This window comes from Monocercomonoides exilis (assembly GCF_001643675.1).
Source record: "Monocercomonoides exilis strain PA203 chromosome Unknown scaffold68-255432, whole genome shotgun sequence".
NCBI lineage: Eukaryota > Preaxostyla > Oxymonadida > Polymastigidae > Monocercomonoides > Monocercomonoides exilis.
In genome coordinates, this window is record NW_027150613.1 from 71498 (window position 1) to 92912 (window position 21415).

A 21415-nucleotide genomic window follows, 5' to 3' on the forward strand; every position below is an offset into this window, starting at 1 on the left:
ATAAAAATAAAAAAATACTGAAAGAGTTAATCAATTAATATTTGCTCTGATATTAATACACGCTCGAGAGGCAATTCAATTAATCCATTTTCAATGAAGTGAGCAGTTTATGAAAAACAATAATGGGAAACTGTAGAAAAAAGCACCCACATTATTAAATAATCTACAGTAAAAAATCAAAGAATTCTTGTTATCGTTGTTGCAAGATGAAAATGCTGTTTGGAAGAGGAGTGTTTGTTTTCGGGGTTTGCTTGCATTGCATGAATCTTGCTGCCACAAAAGAGTACTCAACGTTGATTGGAGAAAACATGAAAGAAGAAAAAATGACTGAAGCGAACAACAATCCACTTCAAATCAACAAAAACACTCCAAATGATGTTCTGAATGAATTTGCAATGGATGGTATTGAAAAAATTGATGAAGTGAAAAGGAGTGAAACAGTTGGAAGAGATGATCAAAAACAAAAAGGCAAAAACGAAGAAACAGAAAATGAAGGGGAAATGGAGAAGAAGTCAAATATTAACAAGGAAAGTGAAATTGAGTGTTGCATGAAATCCTCCAATTCCTCGATTGTGCTGAAGTGCTTGTTGTTGAAAGAAAAAGGTGCGAAACGGATGCTAATTGCCAAAGGAGGAAGCGTTGTTTCAATGAGAGAATGCATCCTTTTTGTTGGGCAGCATTCCCAGCCAATTGAACTAGAAGGGAGTTTTGGGTCATTTGCGAACATTTCTCTGATGCCAAATGCAGAAGGATTGAGCGCATTTCCTCCTCTTTTCACTTCCAAACAAACCGAAAACAGTGTTTCGAAATCTTCCATTATTTCCTTAAGTGAATCCCACTTCTCCTCTTTTTGCCTCTCATCAGCCCCATTCCTCTCATCACCTTCAATACCCCTTGTATCCCTCTCTCATCTGACATTTTTCAACATTTCAACAGCAAATGATGCATGCTCATCTCCAACGATTGCATCATTCCAAACCTCATGTCTGATGAGCAGTTGCTCATTTTGGTCTGTTTGCGATGCATATGATGGCGGAATTGTTCATTCACTCAACAACCCCTCGACCTCTTTGGCTGTTTCAAACTCCTCATTTATTGGATGTTGTCGAACAAAAAATGTTGAATGCGAAGGAACTGCAGAAGCACCATTGAAGCTGGGGAGACAAAGCGAAACAACTAATGGAGCTAATTCATTCAAATGGTGTGAATGGAACGGATCGAAAACAACAGGAACGAATGACGTGTGGACTGATGGAACTTCGAATGGTGGGGCCATTTGCATGTTCTGTCAGTCATCAGCCACTGTTTCAATTAAACACTGCACTTTCAACTGTTGCAGTGCACGTTTTGATGGAGGAGGAGTCATGTGTGTTCAAATCAAATCGGTTGAAATTGAAAATAACTCATTCAACTCATGCTCAGCACAAGCTAACGCTGGAGGAGGGATGTGCATTGTTTCGATTTCATCATGTGTTCAGGTCAGCAAGAGCAAATTCGAGAATTGTCGAGTTAATAATGGTGGAGGTGGCTTATATCTGAGCGGTTTCAAGTCATTAGAAGCAGGCTGCATAGGAGAAGAAAACAATGGAGGAGAGAATGCGTGTGTGTTTGACTGCAGTTTCACTTCATGTTCAGTTACAGGATCAAACGGAGGAGGAATGCTCTGCCAAAGTTTTCCTGTAGGGTTTAAAATGAGAAGCGTTAAGTTCATTTCGTGTACAGCAACTGCATATGGAGGAGGATTATATTTTAATCCAAATCGAGCAACAACACCAAATGAAACAATGTATTGTTATTTCCTGTTGTTTCATGAATGCAAATGCAGAACTGAGTCCAATCCATATGGTCACGACATGGTTTATGCGGATTATAACAATGATTTTTTGAGTTCCAAAAATCCGTTATATGATTGTTACACTACAAACAAGGATGACAAGAGAGTATGTTACGGATATAATTATGTGAATGCAGGTGACTGGACATATGATCAAACATCAAAAAAGGATTGGCTGAAAGATAAGACGATTTATGTTTCAGTGAGCGGGAATGACTTGTATGAGCCGTGTGGGGCAAATGAATCAAATCCGTGTCTGACAGTGAAGAAGGCGTTTGATATGTGTGAGGTGCAGATTAGCTTGATAATCACGCTGCTGGAAGGAGATCATCAAAGTGAGACGACAACAGTTGAGATTGGAACAAAAAAGATTTCAGTCATTGGGAAGGGAAGGGAAACATGTTCGATTAGAACTGGAGCACTTTCATCAAGTGGACCGCTGTTCAGCGTGTCAACAGGTCATCTTGGTTTATTGCACATGAAGGTTGATTGCTACTCAAATGCAAATCCTTCTCCGAGCGTGGTTGTGATATCTGATGGGAGTGGGTCACTTTCATTGGAGGATGTTGTGATCACTACGAGTGAAACAGGAGAATATGTGCTATCATCATCAGTGTTTGTGGTGCCGCTGTCGCAGATGAGGATGGTTGATGTGGAGATCATAAATATGAATATCTCAAAATCCTTGTTCTCTGAGCCGAATCTATCTTCTTCTTTATTGTCTTCATCTGCACTGTTTTTGACAGCCACTGCTTCTGGAGAAAGCATGCTGACGAATGTGTCTGTGAGGAATGTGAAGTTGACCGAAGGAGATGGGGTGGTTGTGGCAAAGAGTGTGAAGGAAGGAGAAACATTTGTGGTGACGAACATAACAATTGAAGATTGCGAGTGCAAGAATGGAAGTGGTGATGGGATCAAGGTTGATTTATTATCACCTTCAAGCAAGTTTCAGATGGAAACAACAACAACAATCAACAAATGCAAGTGCAGTGGATATGGAGGAGGGATGATGCTGTATCTGGCTGATGGCTCACACGACTTCTCAATAAAATCCGTTAGCTTTTCAGGATGTTCTGCTTCAATGGGAGGAAATTATCTGTTTGTGAATGGGAGCGATTCGGCAAACTGGGGAATAACAACAGAAAAGCTGAATGTCCAGCATGACAATTCAAAATACAATGAGATTGTGGGATATGATCGGAGCGACACAATTATGGGGCTGTTTCCTTTGAATGTGTTTCTTGACACATATTCGGATGCAGTTCATGTGGAGAAGGGGAAGGATGGGCTGGGTGGATACGACTCGTGGTTTTGTGGGTTTGATTATTATCCATGTGCCACCATCACCCATGCTGCCCAGATGAGATATCCAGACACAAACAAGAAGATCCAGCTGGATTCAGGATATGAGCTTGCTGAAGAGGTTGCCATGGCTGATGCCTTTGAATGGGAGATTTCATGTGCCACAAAAGGGATGGAAGTTGGGGTGAAAGAGCCAGAGAATTTTGAGTCTTCTTGTCTGATTGAGGTGCAGAGCAAATGTTCAATGAAAAACATCAAGTTCTATATTCCAAGTCATCTGTCTGGTGCATCATCGCTGATTTCATCCAATTCCGCTTCTCTCACGCTTACAGACTGCTCAGTTGCGCATTTGTCGGAGAATGCTGTGAGCGGCTCGATCGGATACTCCTTTGCGAAGGTGGAGAGAGGGAGTCTGAGGTTGGTGCGATTTGAAGTCAAAGAAACATTGCAATTCGGGGAGCACTCGCTGATCGAGTTTGTCGAAGGTGCGGATGCTGTGTATTTCACTGGGTGCAATGTGAGCAACGTTGAGAAGAGAAATGGAGACGGAGGATGGCTGAGTGGAGTGGTTGGTGCAGAAAGAGGCGAAGGGTTGAATGGGATTGTTGTGATTGAATCGTGTGTTGCAAAGAGGTGCAGTTGCCTTGGTGGAAGTGGAGGAGGAGGAGGAGGGAGTGTGTGTGTGAGTGTGAAAGGAGAAGGAAGTGCTGTTGTGAATGGAACGAGTGTGATTGATGGATGTGAGGCAATGAGTTTGGATGGAAGTGGAGGCAGAGGAGGAGGAATGATGATTGTGATGGGAAGCACGCTCAGCACACTGAAAATTGAATCTGGCGTTCACTTTTCAGTTGATGCTGCAAACAGAGCAAAATATGGGAAGGATGTGTTCGTTTGTTGCAGCTCTGGGATATTGCTGGAATCAAAGGTGAATGCAAACTCATTCGGGTTTTTTGACTCAGCATCCATTCCCTCAGATATTCTGAAGTTGTGTGGGAGTGAGAATGGAAAAGAAGAGGAGGTGATTCCGATGTTTGTGTATTTGTGCTCAATTGGCTCAAAGCTGACTGTCGACGGGAGCGGAGAGAGGGCACTGGATAACAGCCATTGCGGATTCGAGAAGTTTGGGTGTGTGACGATTGACTATTGTGTGAGCAAGAGGGCGAACAACACCATTCATGAAATCGAAGTTGTCTCTGAATCATCGATAAAAAATGAAATGAAAGTGGCTTCATTTGATGTGAGTCTTTCTGGGAAAGAAGAAGGGATAAAGGTGATTGTGAGAGATGAAGGATCAATGAATCAAAACTGGATGATCGAATGCACAAAATCATTTGAGATGGGAAATTTGGCATTTGTGTTGAATGAAGAGATGAACGGGAAGAGAAGCGCATTTATCCATTCCTCATCAGCAATCATCACAATCACCAGATGTTCAGTCACATTTGCAAATGATGAAATGATTGGATACAATGTAATCAGTATTGAGGGAGGAGGGCTGATTGTGAATGGATTTGTGATGGAAGGAGGAGTGAGAATGAATGGGAAGTCACCAATAGTGATCACAAATGGAGTGAGATTGGAGATTATGAATAGCCGAATGTGTGGAGTGGAAGCGAAAGGAGGAAGTGGAGGAGGATGTTTGAATGTGGAGATGAAGGAAGGAGGGGATGCGAATATTGAAGAATGCAATTTGTCATCAGTGTGTTCAGGTGGAAATGGGATGAAAGGTGGAGGGATGATGATATCTGTGGGGAAGGGAGGGAGTTTGGAAATGAAAAATGTGAAATATACTGAGTGCAAAGTGCCAACAGAGGATAGAGAGGATGGAGGAAGAGGAATGGGAGGAGGAATGTTTGTGAAGCTACCAGATGAAATGGAATTATTTGTGTTGGAAGGAATGACATTTGAAGGATGCGATGCCTGGAAAGGGATAAATGTGTTTGTTTCAGGATGGGATTTGAGTGAGATTGTGGACAAGGAGCACTTCAAATGGGAGATGAATGATGAGGATTTGGGATCATTGGATGAGCTGTGTGGATGGGAGAGGAAGACAACAGGAGAGGAGGGATATGTGATTCCATTGGTTGTGTATTTGTGGAGGAACTGGAGTGGAGATGGGTTTGTTTCAAAGGAGAAAGGAGGAGACTTCAGTGGATGTGGGTATTCAGAAGCACCGTGTTCATCGATTGACCACCTGATATCACTGAGATATGAACCACTTGAAGAAGGCGAAACACATATTGTCATTGTGGGATCAGGGTTGCTGAGACGTTCCATTTCATTTTCATTTTTGTCTTTTTCATCATCAATTTTAGAGAAGCCAAAAGTGGTGATTGAAGGGACAAAGAAAGGGACAGGGGTGACGATCAATGATGAAGATGAGAATGAATTGGATGATGGTTCAATGATATCCTCGAATGTGAGTCTGTCATTTGTGAATGTGTCATTCACAAAACCCAGCATCACCACCCATCATGAAGTATTTATTGAATCCTCAGGAACAAGTTCATTATTGTCGGTTGCTGATTGTTTATTTGGTTCATTGACAGGATTAACAGAGACAGCAGGATATTGCCTGATGAGAGCGAATGGAGGGAGTGTTGTGATTGAGAGGTGTTCATTGAGTTTGATCTCTGAGTTGAAAGGATTCATCTGTTTCAGCCCAAGTGCAGCTGATGTAACTGTTCAGAATGTGAATATTTCATTTGCTGGAGTGATTGAAAGAAATCTGATATCGATGATGGAGGAAGAAATCCAGATGAATGAAAAGGTGAACACTCATTCAAATGCAAATGGCAACAGACCAGTTTTGAGGGTTGTTGGGTGTTCATTTGCCAACATCACAAACGAAGGGATTGGAGCGAGTGTTATTGATGTGGGATCATATGAGCATGGAGTAGAGTGTTTGATGGATGAGTGCTCAATCACAAACTGCAAGAGCGCTTTGAGCGCAGAAGGTGGAGGAATGAGAGTGGTGCTGAAGAGCGAAGAATCAGTTTTGAAAGTGAATGGCAGCTCATTTTCGATGTGCAAATGCTCGACTGGTTCGGGGTGTGGAGGAGGGCTGTATATTGATGGATATGATCCAAATGCGAATTATGGTGATGAAACTCAGATTCCGCCTCTGAAATTCAAGATTGTGAACATCCTGTTCGTTATGAATGAGGCTTTTGTTGGGAAAGATATATTCATCAAATGCTTCTCGATTGCCCAACAGATCAACGAAACGCTGTTTGTGTTGAACTACAACCAGGAGTCACTGAACTCGAACAACTCTATCTGTGGGAGGGATGTTGAGAGCGAAGGAGATGTTGATCTGATTCCGCTGATCACATACTATTATTCGGCACAGGTGTTTGTGAATGGAATGGGAAGCGATGGCAGGCGATGTGGGGCTCAGACCAATCCTTGTTCCAGCATCAACTGTGGAGTTGACCACATTGAGCAAGGCGTGATGAATGCGATTCTGATTGATGGGGAAGGAGCTGTGACAAATGAATGTGTGATTGGAGATTTGGTTGTGAACTCATTCAAAAAGACACAGGCAATTGTTAGATTAAACTCCAAGATTGAGAAATCATTTGAGAAGGATTGCATCATGGAGTTTGTGAATGAATGTTTCGTGGAGAGATGCTCTTTCCAGTTTGAAGATGGATTTGAATCAACTCACAGTTATCTCATCAAAGTGAAGAACGGGTCAATGGAGATCCATAAATGTAAATTCTTCTCCTCTGCAGATGTAGTGAAACTGAACAGTTCAATTGTTAGTGTGGAAAGTGGAGAGCTGAAGATATCAGAAACATCATTCAGGGATTTATTTTCAAAAACATTTGTGCTTTTATTCAACGAAGAATCGGATGTGACATCGCTTGAAACAAGAATATGGAATATCGAATGTGAGGGAGATGTTGTGAGTGTTGGAGGGAAAGCGAAAGTGGAGATGAAAGAGATGGGAGTTGAGAATGTGACTCTGTTGTCAAATGGGTGTGTAATTGGGATGGATGATGCTGAGCAAGAGGTGAGTGTGTTGAACTGCTCGTTAGAAAAATGTGTGAATTCGGTGGAAAAGGGAAGAATGATGCAGATAAGAAAGTGCAAAGATGTGAGGATTGAGGCATGTGTGTTTGATGGAGAAAAAGAAGAAGAGATTATTAATGAAGAGGTTAAAAGAATAAAAGAAGAGGGATTGTGCAAATGGAATGGGTCATTGATTGACATCGAACACAGCAATGTGGAGATGAAAGAAACAACGGTTATGAAGAGCAAGAATGGAGGGCTGTGGATGAGTGGAGGGAATGTGAAGATTGAAAACAGCAAGTTTGAGAACAACAACCCTGAGATTGAAGGATATTCATCAGCTCGAAGGAATACGATTTGTGAAGGGAATGGTGAATTGGATGTTGTGAGTGTGAAAGGAGGTGATGGAATAGAGAAAAATACATCTCTGTGGATATTGGACGAAGGATGTAACCTGGGGGGAATAGCAGCTGAAAGAGGATCATCATTTTTCGTTCCAGTTCTGGAAGAGGTGAAGAATGGAACTCAGTTGAATGGTGATTTGGAGTTAATCGTTCATGGGAAGTTGCTTCTGCCATGCAATTTGTCAGTGAAGATGAGCACGAAAAATGGGGATGAAGAGGAAATAGTGAGAAAGGAAATTGATGGAGAAGGCTCTGCTTCTGAGAACGAGGTGCATTGCGTTATCTCATCGGAACTGCTGAAAGTGATGGAGAACAAAACAGAAGTTAGAATGTGCCTTCTGTTTGGAAAAGCCGATTCGCCTTCATCAACAGATTCATTCATTCTGAAGAACAAAAGTGAATCTCAGTCAAGCGGAAATGAAAAATTTGTTGAAGGAGGAAAAGAAGGAAAATCATCATGGGCTCTTATAATCGCAGTAATATTTGTTGTTTTGTTCTTGATTGTTCTTATTGTTTCTATTATTGTCACCGTTCGATGGAGAAAACAAAAAAGACGAACAAAGGAATTGGAGATAATTGTGGAAGATACAGTGAAGAAGGATCCGAAGGCGTTTGAGATGGTGACGATGGAGATGTCACCTGAGGCGCAGTGGAGGAGGGCTGAGAGGGAGGCTGAGAAGAAGAATGAAGAGAGGATAAAGAAGAGGGTGTATGAGAAAAGCTTGGGACATTCAGAGTCATCAGAGCATTTGTTGAGTGAGAGTGGATCGACTGAATATATTCTTGGAAGAGATTCAGACAAGATCCCTCAATGGGCATTGGAAAAGGTTGATGAGAAGGAGGTCGAGGAAGAGACAAGAAAGAGAACACACTCACCTTCCATTTCATCCACTTCAACAACTGATTCAGATTCAACTTTTGTTCGATCGGAGAGTTTGTGCCCTACCACTTCATCAATGTCGAATCTGGTGGATGCAATTGCCTGTTCATCAGTGTTTGAAAAGTTAATTGTAGATCTGAGGGATTCGCTGTTCATGCTGCTTCATGGAAGGAACGAGAAGAAGGAGATGGAAGTTGGGAGTCTTCAACAAAGGGAGCAGACAGCTGCTCAGATCCTGTTCTGGGTGGCTAATCTCGCACTCCATTCATTTGATGAAATGGAAATTCCACTTCAATCGCTTTCTAATTTGAGCCCTCACATTGTCCTTTTCTCTGAACACATGGTCATCTGCATTGTGATGCATTCAGACTTTTCTTCTGATGATTCAGATTCTTCATCCATCTCATCCTCCACCATTATCACTTCCTCATCTGATGATTCAACCATCAATAAGAATGGCAGAGGCTCACCGCCACCATCTTCAGCATTTGAGGATGATGATGACTTCAAAAAAGAGTGCCTGAGGTGGAAGGCGCCTGAATTACTGATCAACAAGAAGATGATGGCAACAAAGGAAGCAGTTTCATTTTCGATCGGGATGATGCTGTGGGAGTGCTTGACACTGCAAATTCCATTTGGAGAATACGAAGCGGAAGTTGCCGGACAGAAAATTATGAATGGAGAGAGGCCAAGAATAGAGATTATTGAGCAGTCTCATTTGAGCTTGGTGGTGAACTCTTGTTGGAGTGACAAAGGATCTGAAAGGATGTCTCTCAATGCTCTGAAAAGGGAGTTCATTCAGTGCTTTCCGCCAGGCGCTGCCATCCTGACAATGACTGATGCAATTGCTCTTGAAGAGTCAGGCGAAGAGGAAGGCAACGAAAGTGCTGCGAAGAGCGGAGAAGAAGACGAATCGCTTGACTCACAGCAAAGCCGATTATGATCGTTTGAGGGAAGAAAAATGTGCGGATGAAGTCATGCTGATATTTTGGTTGAAGCGAAGGAGAATGAGAAGGAAACGGAGAAACAGAATGGTTTGTCAATGCCAATCATTGTGACGATTCTTGTTGATGGCTGAATTAATGTGGGTTGGGGATGTCGGACTTGTGTTGCAATTGATGATATGTCTGAAATGGTTGTTTCATTTTCAATGTTGGTGTTTTTTGTTTTGGTTTTGGTTCTTTTTCTTTTTGCAATCGCATCACCCTTTCCATGTTTTTTTTCAAATGTGTATGAAGTTATCAATCAATAACAATTTGTATATTTATCGCATCACTCGTTTTCTTCAGAATTGCTCGATGAATTCCCCAATGAAGAATAATTGCCCTCCTCAAACCTCCTGTAATCATTTTGCCAAATGCGATCCAAACAATAAAAATGTTCATTTCCCCTCATTTCTGCCATTCATCTCTTCCAATGCATCAATTGCAAAAAAAAAAATCCTTTTGAACACTTTCACAGGCAGACACTGCTTTTCTTCTCTCTTTCTTTGAGCATCGCTTGATCGTCCAATTCCACAAATCCTTCCTCTTTTCCTTCTCCCATCTTTTTGCCAATCTTTCTTGTTGCCTGTCTTCGCTTTGCTTTGTCCATTTCATCAACAGCCTTTTCTTTCAATTGTCTTCAAACAATCTTCAAAACAGTCAGGCGCTCAGATTCCATTTTGTCATTCACCTTTGGTCTTTGAATATCCTCAAAAACAACATCCGCTGTTTCGCTATTCAGCAAGTCTTCAAATTTCTCTTCTTCTGTCCTTTGCTGCTCTGAACACCATTTCATTGCTTTCCAAAAGCAAAACAAATTCTTTGTTCATCGATTGACAGTCGCGAAAATAAAACTCCAAGGATATGAGCCATCTTATTGATGCAAGCTCTTCTTTCCTTTCTTTGTCTCTTTTCTCGTTTGCTCCACAGATTTTGATTGCTCTTCATATTCTCTTCTTTTCTTTCTGTAAAAATGAAGTCCATTCACAATAACTTCTTCCAAGGATATTGAAAGGCAAGTGGAACGAGGTTTCGATGTTTCTGATGATGTTAGACGATTTCTGTCACCACATAAAGATTCAACTCCTCCTCAATGCTTCTTCAGCACAGTCAGCTCACTTCATTAAAACTCATCTTTGTCTTCAGTCATTTCGTCGAATTGGGCGCACTTCAAGCACACTGGTGCTTGTGAGGCATTCTCAAATCACAGAAACATAAATCGTCTCACCTTTCTCAGCAATCTCCAATTTGTTTGCTTCAGTAGTCCGGCTTTTCCCTTCCCAGAGCAAAACAGGCCAACCAACTGAAAATGATTGAGCTGCGAATTCTGCCTTCTTCGTCTTTGGCTTTTTCCTTCCATCTTCATTTGTTTTTTTTTGAAGGCACATTTTGCCATCATGGAGCATTCAGTTGTGTTTGTCAGTCCGTGTTATCATCCATCCCAAATCTCTCACAATTCCTTTGAGGAGACTGAAACGTGAAATTGTGAGACAATCCAAAAAAAGAATTTGACAGAGGTTATTGCTGGCGATGCGGAAAAGGATTGGATGATTGATGCCAAGGTGGTGGAATGAACAGAAGAGGGGGTGAGATGACTGTTTGATGGAGAAGCCAGCTGAGAAACTTTATTGTTTTCCTTCTTCAAATTTGAAATGGAAGAAGAAGAAGATGATGATGATGAGCTCACAAAAAGAGAAGAATCGGTTGGTTTGCTCATTTGACCAAGGTGATTGAAACGATGGGTTTGGTGGGTAAGAAGAACAGTTGATTGCAGGAAGATGTTCGAGCTCAATGAATGACGAGGACTGTGAAGTGATTCCCTGTGGATGAGTCGAATGAGAAGACGCAAGATGAAGAGGCTGGGACATTCGAGAATTATTTTCATCGCTCATATCTCCAGACATTCCTTCTTCAACTTCATCTTCTGCTTTCTTTCTCTCTGCGTGTGTGTCACCTCCACTAGCCATGAAACAGCTCATTCATTCTTCCGATATTTGATGTCTGCCATCAATTCTGTCTCGCTTTCTTCATCTTCAAAAATCTCTTCAGCACCTTCAACCTGTATCTCCTCATTTCCTTTCCTTTTCGCCATTTATTTATTCTGCTTTTTCGTGCTTTCCTGTTCATTGGTTTTGCACTCGCTTGCTTCTCTTCCTCTTTCCTCTCCAATCCAGGCTGCTCCTTTCTTTTCTTCCACCTTCTTTCTCAGCTCCGCTTGCTTCAACATGACCTCGGCCTCTTTCGTCCCCTCCATGTTTCCTATCCTTCGCTCTGCCTCCAACCCTCGTGCTCGTCTCACGGTCTCTGCCACTTCCTCCAAAGCAAGCTCTTTAAACTGCTTTTCTGGCTGCCTTGGCAGAATAATCATCCCCATTCTTGTGCTGCTGTGGAGCAAGCTTATTGTCTCGTCTTCGCTGCTGATCTCATTCTGTCCAATTCGTTCCTCCCATTCCGCTCATCTCTTTCCTTTCCCTCCCCTCTTCATCTCCTGCGCTTTTCCCTTTTCCTGTTCCCATTCCTCCACTCTCTCCAGAGCCAACAGCTCCAAAAGCACCCAGCGAGTGGAACTTGTTTCCTTGTGAAACCAATCTTCATCCGTCCAAGTCCATGAAGATGGAACGTTGTTCAATTGGTAACAACGTCTTTTGACTTAGCAGCTTCCAGAAACGCATCGTGAATGCTCTGAACAGAAACACTTTTTTTTGGTATTTCCTCACAACTTCTTTGCAGTGAATCCTGTGTTGTGCAGAAAAGTGTGGGGGAAAAAAAATAAAAAGGGAAAGAGCGAAGGTCATTCGCGCATTTCTTTCTCCTTCACTTGCTTCCTTTCAAGTTCTTTCTTTGTTCTTTTCATTTCTCCTGATTTCCGTCATTCCTGAAAATTCTTCAATGAAAGTCGAGTAAAAAATGGAAACATACTATTTTAACATTGCTGCTGTCTTCCTTTTATAATTTTTTGTTCATTCAGATTCCAGAGTGTTTCTTCCAGAATGATTTTTTTGTTCATCTTTCTCAACCCTTGTAAATGAATTTTCGCAGAGTTAATCTCAGTGCCGAAATAATCAAACTGCCTTTATTCTGTAATTCTTTTGTTTCGCTTTTTGATCACGAAACTGGTGAGAAAAAAGCATTTTTTGAAAAATCATTGAAATCACGAAAAATGCTTATGGTTTCATCGAAATTAAAAACGGATTTCTTTTTTTGCAAATAAACGAAGTCATGAAGCAATAATGATACATTTTTTCATTTCAAGAAAAAATCAAAATGAAATACAAATCCTCATCAACAATCTGAAAAAAAGAAAATATGAATCTCAATTCGTTTTATTGCTCAAATGAAATAAAAATAATAAAAATATCAAAGAGAATTCTTTTGAGGGAAAAAAGTGTGATAAAAGCAGCAAAACAAAAAGAAAGATCGCAATTTGCTTTCCCCCTGATTTTCTGATGGAAAAAGTGATATAAATGACTGGAAAAATAATGTTTTCTTCAATTGCAACATCACCCAATCCTCATTCAATCAACGTGGATCAGCAATCCCATCAAATAGAGAATGGAATGCAGCAATTGGCTTTCAACCATCAACCAGGACAAAATCGTTGCAAATGGTGGAAGTGATGCTGATGCCTGTGGGAAGTCTCAACAGACCCCATCTGCCTCCATCGAATATTCCATCAACGGCTTCGTTTCCCTCCTCAGCTCCACTTTTGCTCCCACCAAGACTCTCACCTTCAGCGCAACTTTCACAAAAACCAACAGAAATGATGTTGTTTTTCTGATTTTTTAATAACTTCCACAATTATTTCTTCTATTTATATTCGTATATTTTCCATATCATTGTTAAATCCATGTGCTTTCATCCTCTTTTCAACTGGCGTAAATGCCACAACCTGTATTTCAAGTATCACAGCATTGATTCAAATTAAATGTTTCTTCAAAACTTCGTCATCTTATTCGACTTCTTCATCCAATACAAACTATGCTCAAGAGAATAAAACATTCATTGCTTTTGTCTCTTCAAAGAGCATTTTCTTCTATCATATCAGCAGATATTCTTCAAAGACATCCATTTCCTCAGCTGTTCCATTCCAACTCGCCTGTGCCGATAAGTGCTGGAATCTCACACAATTCCCCTTCAAATACGAATTTTCGCTTTTTCGCTTTTCCTTCTCTTTTCCTCCTCTTTTCATCCTCCACACCCTGTTCAAATTACATAGCATCCCGAAATCTGCCAGTGGTTATTTTGGAATCCATCTATTTCATGAAACAATAGCTTCAACGCTCTTTCTGTTTGTATCTGCGATTCCATCAACCTCAAAATGAAAAGGGGGAAATCAATCTTCTTTTTTGTTGCGCTCAAGCCGATCGGCTTTTCTTCGCTCAAAATGAAGAATCGCTTCCGTTTTCATTTGATTTCAGCTGATATTCTGTGATTGAATAGACAATCCTTTTGCGCTTCTGAATGGGAGCGAAAGACAAGGTTTGACGCTGAATTCGAAGGAAGTTGAATGAAATGAAAAAATCAACATTATTTTAGTTGTTCATCAAAGAAGGTGTTGAAGAAGAAAAGAAGAACTAGAAAATTTAGGAGGAAGAGGAAGAGGAAAAAGAAGAAAAAGAAAGAGAAGAAGAAGATGATGATGATGATGATGATGATGATGGAATAGAAGTAGTAGTAGTAGTTGTTGTTGTTGTAGTTGTTGTTAATATGATTGTTGGGGTATATCGATCCCTGGAAGAAAAGATTGGAATTTGGAGTAACTTGGTTGGAAAGTTGAGAAGAGGAAGGTAAAGAAGGCGAAGAAGGCGAAGAAGAAGTGGAAGAAGTAGAAGAAGGGAAGAAATTTGATTTGGCTGGTTTGTTTAAAGTGGAAATAACCGAGAAAACTTAAAGGTTGAAATCAAAGAAGAAGAAATAGAAGAAAAGAATGTTGAATTTCAACAATAAATTAAAGGCTTCCTTCCACCAGCGTTTTCAGCAGAAGAACAAGATCGTTCAAATTAATTTCTCTTGCAGCAGGTGTTATTTTGAATGGCTGCTATTTCAGGATTCATCTCAGTAGCAACAATGCATAGCAAAGAGTAGAAATGTGCTCAGTGAAGGCAATATCGGAGCGAGAAAAGCATTTTTATTCAACTATCAATCCAGGCCATCCTTATGGAGAGGTGTTTCTTTGGAAAATGGTTTGTTTTCTCAAGCTTCCTCGTCAAATTGTTCAGTCGGGTGAAATCAGATGATTTTCGTAATCCAAGGTATTTGACAAATCTCAAAAGAAAAAGGGTTCACTGCTTTGTTATGTTCCATCAACCATGCATCACGGCATCCTTGTCATTAAAGTTGGGATTCACATATCTTTTTTATTTGTTTTTCTCACGCTAAACAATTTTGATGTGTCCTTTTTTCGATTCACAATCATTTTCATCACTTTCTTTTCTCGCAATCAGTCGTTGCTTTTTGCCTGCTCATTTCTTTTTAGCTTTTTGGTTCTTAAGTCATCAACAGTTCTTCCAGCAACTTTGAACAGACATCAATGATCAGCTTAAAAAACACACTTGAAATATATCAATGAACACACACAAAAAAATAAATCGTTATATTGCACAAACTTTTCCATTCAGGGAATCGGAAATTAAAAAATGCAAGAAACTATTTTCTCCTCAAGAATTGCTCCGAACCGTTTCTCTCTTCTCACAAGCAAAATTCCATTTTAGCATTGAAATTAAAATCATTGCACGAAGGAGGAGAAGCCTGCTTCAAGCAGTGTTTTAAATCAAAAACTGTAATCTAATCCTTCGAAATGAAATTCTGTTGGTTTGATCAAACAGAAACAAAAGATCGATATTTCTGTAGATTCCAAACCAAGATTGCAGAACTCGTTGGAAATTCTATATTTTCGCTAATTTTGTAAAGAAAAAGCATTTGCGTTGAAACCAAGATCCTTTCATTTTGAAAAATAATCAACAATGTTTGTTTTTCTGTTTGTTTTTCTGTTTTTCATTTGAAATTTTGCTGCAAATTGATCATCGCACATAACAAACAGAATGGAAATGTATGATGAAGACAAATCCAATGGTGATATTCAGGAGCCGTCTTTTGAAGATAAGTTTTCAAGTTTGTTCATTTTTTTATTTTTTGAGTGTTCAGCGCTTTCCATCATAAATAAATTTATTGAAGAATTGTTTACTGTTCTGGGGCATTGCAATGAAGATGAACAGAGTAAGAAAATAGAAGAAATGAATGAAATTATTGATAAAATGAATAAAGATGAATTTGAATCAGTTTTCACAACAAGAATGTTCAATAAAATGAACAAATTGATTGAAAAAAAGAAATTGACAATGGAGAATGCCATTTTGCTGATGAAGCACATAGGATATTGCAAAGCGCTGAAAAAAGTGTGGAATCACAGTTATGACTTTTCTTTGTTGAACAAAAGATTTGAAAAAATGATTATAAAAGAAAAAAAGAAAAAGAAAGAAAAGAAAGAAATGCTACTGATTGAACTCTGCGAATGCTATCTTTTGCTTATTGACCAGCTTATTTCAAAATTGTTTCCAATCTGTGTAACTTATCTTTTGAAAGTAGCGTTGAATAAAGAGGATAACAAAGAAGTTCAGAAGGAAGTGGAAATGGCTTTGCTCGCGTTGAGTTGCATAAGCTCGTTTTCCGTATGAGCATTTTTATTTCCCTTTTAATGTTATTGGAGGGTTTTTTCTTTTCTTTTCTTTTTTTCTTTTGTCTTTTAAATAAAAATGTTTATTTATTTATAAATTTATTTTTATAAATTAGAAAATGACAGAAGAACTGTATTTGAACGAGATCAAAGAAATCATCCAATATCAACAAGAACGCAACAATCTGACGCATCTTGCTTATTTGTCTGCTTGGAAGTTTTTGATGGAAAGATTATTCAGCAATTGGGGTTTGAAAGAAGCTTTTTTGAATGAACTACATTTCGCAAAAGAGGCAGCAAGAGAATTGGAAGAGCTGATGAAATATGTGGATTGGAAGAGAGAGAAAGAAGAGGAAAGAGAAAAAGAAACGAAAGAAGAGGTTATTTTGATGAGCTGGCTCAAAACATTTCTGAGTTATCTTTTATATTGCAAATTTTGGAATGAAGAACATGCTGTTCTCATTGGGTGCATTGTTCAGATATATCGAATATCGAAGGACTATTACAGAGAAATAAACGAGGAATGCATATATTGCATTCAAACAGCATCGTTTAACAAATATGTGAATGTTGATTACTTGATGAAAGGAGGAGCAGTTGATGCAATTTTAGAGGAATTGCAGCGGCCAACGTTGAATGAAAAGAAGGTATATAAATGCTTACAATTCTTTAAGAATGTTTCGGAAAGATTGAAAGAAGAGAAGGATGATGAATTGGAAGAAGTGAAAAGAAAGGTAATGAAAAGGAAAGTGTTTGAAAAGATGGAAGAAGAAGGATGCGAAGATATTATCATAAGTTTTCATGAAATAATTGATTTTCTCCGTCAAAAATATTATTGTGTTTTATCATTAGATATTTCTGATTATTTTGTGAATGTTTAAGAAAATAAAACTCATTATATATTTTTACTCAAAATTACATGTTATTTAATTTCGTTTTTTTTTTTTTTTAACTCCCTCATTTTTCCATTTGTCAATCAAACATTTGAAGAATATTTTTCTTTTTCTTTTCTCTCTTCCTCTCTTCCTCTCTTTCTCTTTCTTTCTCTTTCTTTTGTTTTAGGTTTTTTGTTAAGCAATATTATTAAATGGATTTTTTATTCGATAAAACTTTTGTCTCAATTTACAAAGAAACAAAGAAATTCAAATTGATCTTTTGTTCTTTTTCGAGTCTTTGCAACATTATTTTCTTCATCAAACAATTATCAAGAATAATGACAACCCGAAAACTCATTTTTTCAAGCATATAGTCTGAAAAAAGTGGGGAAAAACATAGAAGAAAACAAAGGAAAATAAAAGAAAACAACATAATAAATTTGGTATTAAAAACATTATGAATCCACCTTACTGCATTAAATGTTATTTGATAAACAACTGTTAGCCATAATAAATTATTTGACGAGACTTTTTTTAATGGATGAAATGTGAATAAACATTTTTTATTCGAATGATCTGACTTTGGTAAATGCAGAAAATAAGGGTACCTAAATTTATTTATTGTTTTGAAATAAATCGCAATAAATTTCTAATTCACATTAACTCATGTGTTGAATATAAGTGACACATCAAATTAGTGAATTGTGAAGGAAAAATGAAACAAACAATTTCATATATGGATTTGTTTTTAAGTTTTTTAACATTTTGTTTCATTTAATAAATCTGATATGAAAAGGAAATATAAAGTTGTTTTCGTTCAATATAGTCCGTTACAAAACCTGGGACATTTCTGTATCAAATTCATATGGGGGAAAATATGAACTTTCAAGCTTTTAATGCACAAAACATGAAAAAATTGTTTAACTTATTACATAATAAAACGTTGTCAGATTTCAAAATAAATTTGATTTTCATTTCTGTAAACAAACATCATTGATGAAATGACAAAATGTTTTGTGACCTCACATATATTTCAAAAAATAAACCCATTTTTTTCAAAACTCTTTATCACAAAAAGTCAATGAAAAGTGCATAATTTTTCAATGAAAATGCTTGAAGTGAAATATTTTGCCCCATATTTCAAATGTGAATTCTATTTCCAAACAAATTGTAAAAAAATCAATCAGACAAACTTTGGTAATATTTTTTGTTAGGTTTTTAATATCTTGCTCATCTCCTGTTGATAGACATTAAAAATTTTGTTGATCATATTTCCATTAATCGAATAAAAAAAGTACAAATTTCATCTTCTTTTCCATCCAAAAAGTTGTCACCAATAAAGGCCTCCGCAGAATTCCGCAGATAATCAACACAGTCCGAAAAAGTTGATTCTCAATAAAAATAAGATGAAGTCAGACCTTCTGATTAAGAAAAAGAAAATATCACTTCACATTCATTAGTTTTCCGACACATTGCTTCAATAAAAGCAGGAAGAGATCCGCATCATATTGGACGTCCAGGATTGTTTAACAAAGAAGAAATCGAGGAAATTGAAGACTGCACAATAGCTCAAATATCTTCTTCCAACAAATTAACAGTTTCGGATATAATAAAATTCGCGTGATAAATATTGATAATGATTTTTTAACTTTGTATTTTTTGATAGGCAGAAAACGTTATAATGAAAAAAAAATAAGAAAAGCGTTCCATCTTTGGAATGCCACAAAATTAATACAAAATGGGCTCGCAGGTTTATAAATAAAAGCGGATTGTTGAAACTGATTTAACAAACATAAATTAATCTTCATCGACTTCTTTCTTCAACTATTAAAAATATGAGAACAAGGTTCTCTTTATTCAAGAACGTTATTGATGTTTATCAAATTTCTTCGGATTTGATCATCAATATGGATGAAACAGGAGTATTAATGAAACAATCAGAATAAAAAATAGTCGTTTCAAAAGAAACACAATGCACTCTTCTTCCTGAGTCGCAAAGACGCAAAAATGCAACATTGTTTTTCACTAAATTTGATGACAGTTCATCATTGGATCCGATCATGTTGTGGCCGTCCCACACTCTTTCCGAGGATCTTAAAGAATTAAAATACCGCTGAATTAATTGTTTAGCTAATGGAACTGGATGGATGAGAATGAACGATTTTGAAAAGATAATGATAGAAATATTATTTCACAAAATTAATGAGAAAAGAATCGAGCTGCATGGAACATCTACTCATGCTTTAATTAATCTCGATGGCCATTCTTCTCACCTTTGTTTTCAGATAATATCTTAGTGCAGAAAACATTTTATTCTTAATCTTATTCTTCCTTCACATTCTACTCACATGACTCAGCCCTTGGACAGATTTGTGTTTGCGCATTTCAAGAATTGCTTGAAAAGATCATTTCAAGTTCATTCAGATTCCTCTATATCTTCCTACCTAAAAGCATTAATTCCAGCTGTTTCTGACGAAGTCATCGATTCTCTTTGCCCGAAAATTGTTAGAAAATCATTTGCAGCATGTGGAATTCATCCATTTGACCCTTCTGCCGTTTATCAGTGTCTTCCGCAGAACACTGAAGCCTCTTCGATGGTTGAAAAATCATCAAACGATTCTTCACATGCAAACAGCTTCAGCATGAAATTTATGACAGGGGATGATTTTTTTTTTTTTTTTGAAAACTTCACCATTCAATTAGATAAAAAGATAAAAAGTCTAACTGCAAATTCTTCATTGAAACGCAACATTTCTGAATATTGTGAAAACGAATCATCAAACATAACGGACAAAAGTCCTTCAATTCCAGAAGATACAGAAAGAGTTGAAACTCATAAACATGAAAAGAAAACAATTGTATGTGATGAAGCTATATGAAAATTATCTGAAACAGAAGAAGAACGTGAAGCACAATCAGAAAATACTTCCGAAAATGCACTGTTCACCGGAGAAAAAAGGAAAAGAAAATTCACTCGAGAAAGTGCTTGGGGATCAATATTTGATTTCGGTTCAGAACTTTTAATAAGAAGAATGCATTTGTTCACAGTGAAGCAAACTTGTCACTTCTTATTAAATCTTCTTATTATTCTTTTCGCAATTCTTTTTATTATCTATCAATATTACAATCGCATCGTTTCGGATTTTTGAGTTTCTCCATTTGAAATCATTTTATCTTTACGGATAATTCATTCTCAACAAAAAAACATAGCAGTTTTTATATTATATCTTGTTGATATCTTTTTGGAAATAACCTGTTCCAATTGTCTCGGGTTTTGTCACTGACTATATTTTTCAGGGGAATATAACAACTGATGTAAAAATGATTTTTTTGAAATTCTTCAAATTCCATTTTAATCAATAAATTTGTTGACTACAAAACGAGGAATAACATTTGCAGTCTCCGTCACAATTCAAATATTTTATTGATAGTCAAAGCCTGCACTTGAATGAAATGGTGATTGATGTATTGAAAACTATTTGTCAAATCAAATAAACCACTATTCTCAAAATGTTCGATTATGAATTGCCTATATCCTTTCATATCCATTGAATATTTATTGTGCTTCATAAATGAGCTTCTCGCAACATCTCCAAATATATAAAAAGCTTCTAGAATCGTATCTTCTGTTGTTGTAGCGAAGACGAATGCAGTCAAACTTCCAATGATATCCATATTAATAACAATTTTTTTCTGTGAAACTGTGCATTTCTCAATGCATTGTTTTTGAATGCGAATAATTAACCTCTGCCAATCACAAGACAAAGATGAATTTGATCTAAATATCTTATTATTCATCTTGCTTGCAGAAATACAATTAAAGGCGATTGCTCTTCTTCTTCCGAAGCATTTTGTTGCTTCTTTAAAAAATGTTGAATTTTCTTCTTTTTTTAATGATTCAATTTTAGTACGTGATTGTTTCGAAGAAAGCAGCTTCACTGGAAGTCGAGAGGCTTTCGCTCTTATTTTGATATTCGACAAATCTCTTGAGCTTTTTTTGCTTGCTGCATGCGTTGCCTTCGATGTCTGCTCTTTCTTTGGCAATTCAGTGCAATTTCTTGCAGTCTGGTTTTGAGGTTGTGGTTTAATTAAAAATATCATGTTTTGAAAGAGCATAGGTGTTTTTAACATCTTTTCAACGTGAACTGAAGTTACAGAACTGAAAAGTTTGCTCATCAAGCGAAAGGCAGATCCCATATGTTTATCTGCTCCTGAATACTTTTGCTTCAATAACTGATGTATTCTCATCATCGATGAAGGAATTTGAATTTCAGAAGTCAAGCTCTCACACGACTTTCTGATGATTGATGTATTTTGCGCTTTATCCTTAAAACAAGGTTGCCTTTTGGATAAACAATGAACACATGATTCAAGCCTTTTACCATATAAAGGTTTAGAAGTTTCAAAATCTTTCTCGTCGGATGACGTGCTGATCCATTTGCCCATT

General features: G+C 37.7%; 2 protein-coding genes across 2 annotated transcripts; one reads left to right on the forward strand and one right to left on the reverse strand.

Moving 5' to 3' along the window:
* Positions 1-206: 206 nt before the first annotated feature.
* On the forward strand, positions 207-9380 carry MONOS_11413 (uncharacterized protein; the record flags this gene model as incomplete). Its single annotated transcript, XM_067863942.1, has 1 exon — positions 207-9380. One exon carries the CDS (start codon positions 207-209, stop codon positions 9378-9380), a length of 9174 nt encoding a protein of 3057 aa, XP_067718953.1.
* Positions 9381-11512: 2132 nt separating this feature from the next.
* MONOS_11414 (uncharacterized protein) lies at positions 11513-11794 on the reverse strand (the record flags this gene model as incomplete). Its single annotated transcript, XM_067863943.1, has 1 exon — positions 11513-11794. One exon carries the CDS (start codon positions 11792-11794, stop codon positions 11513-11515), a length of 282 nt encoding a protein of 93 aa, XP_067718954.1.
* Positions 11795-21415: the final 9621 nt, after the last annotated feature.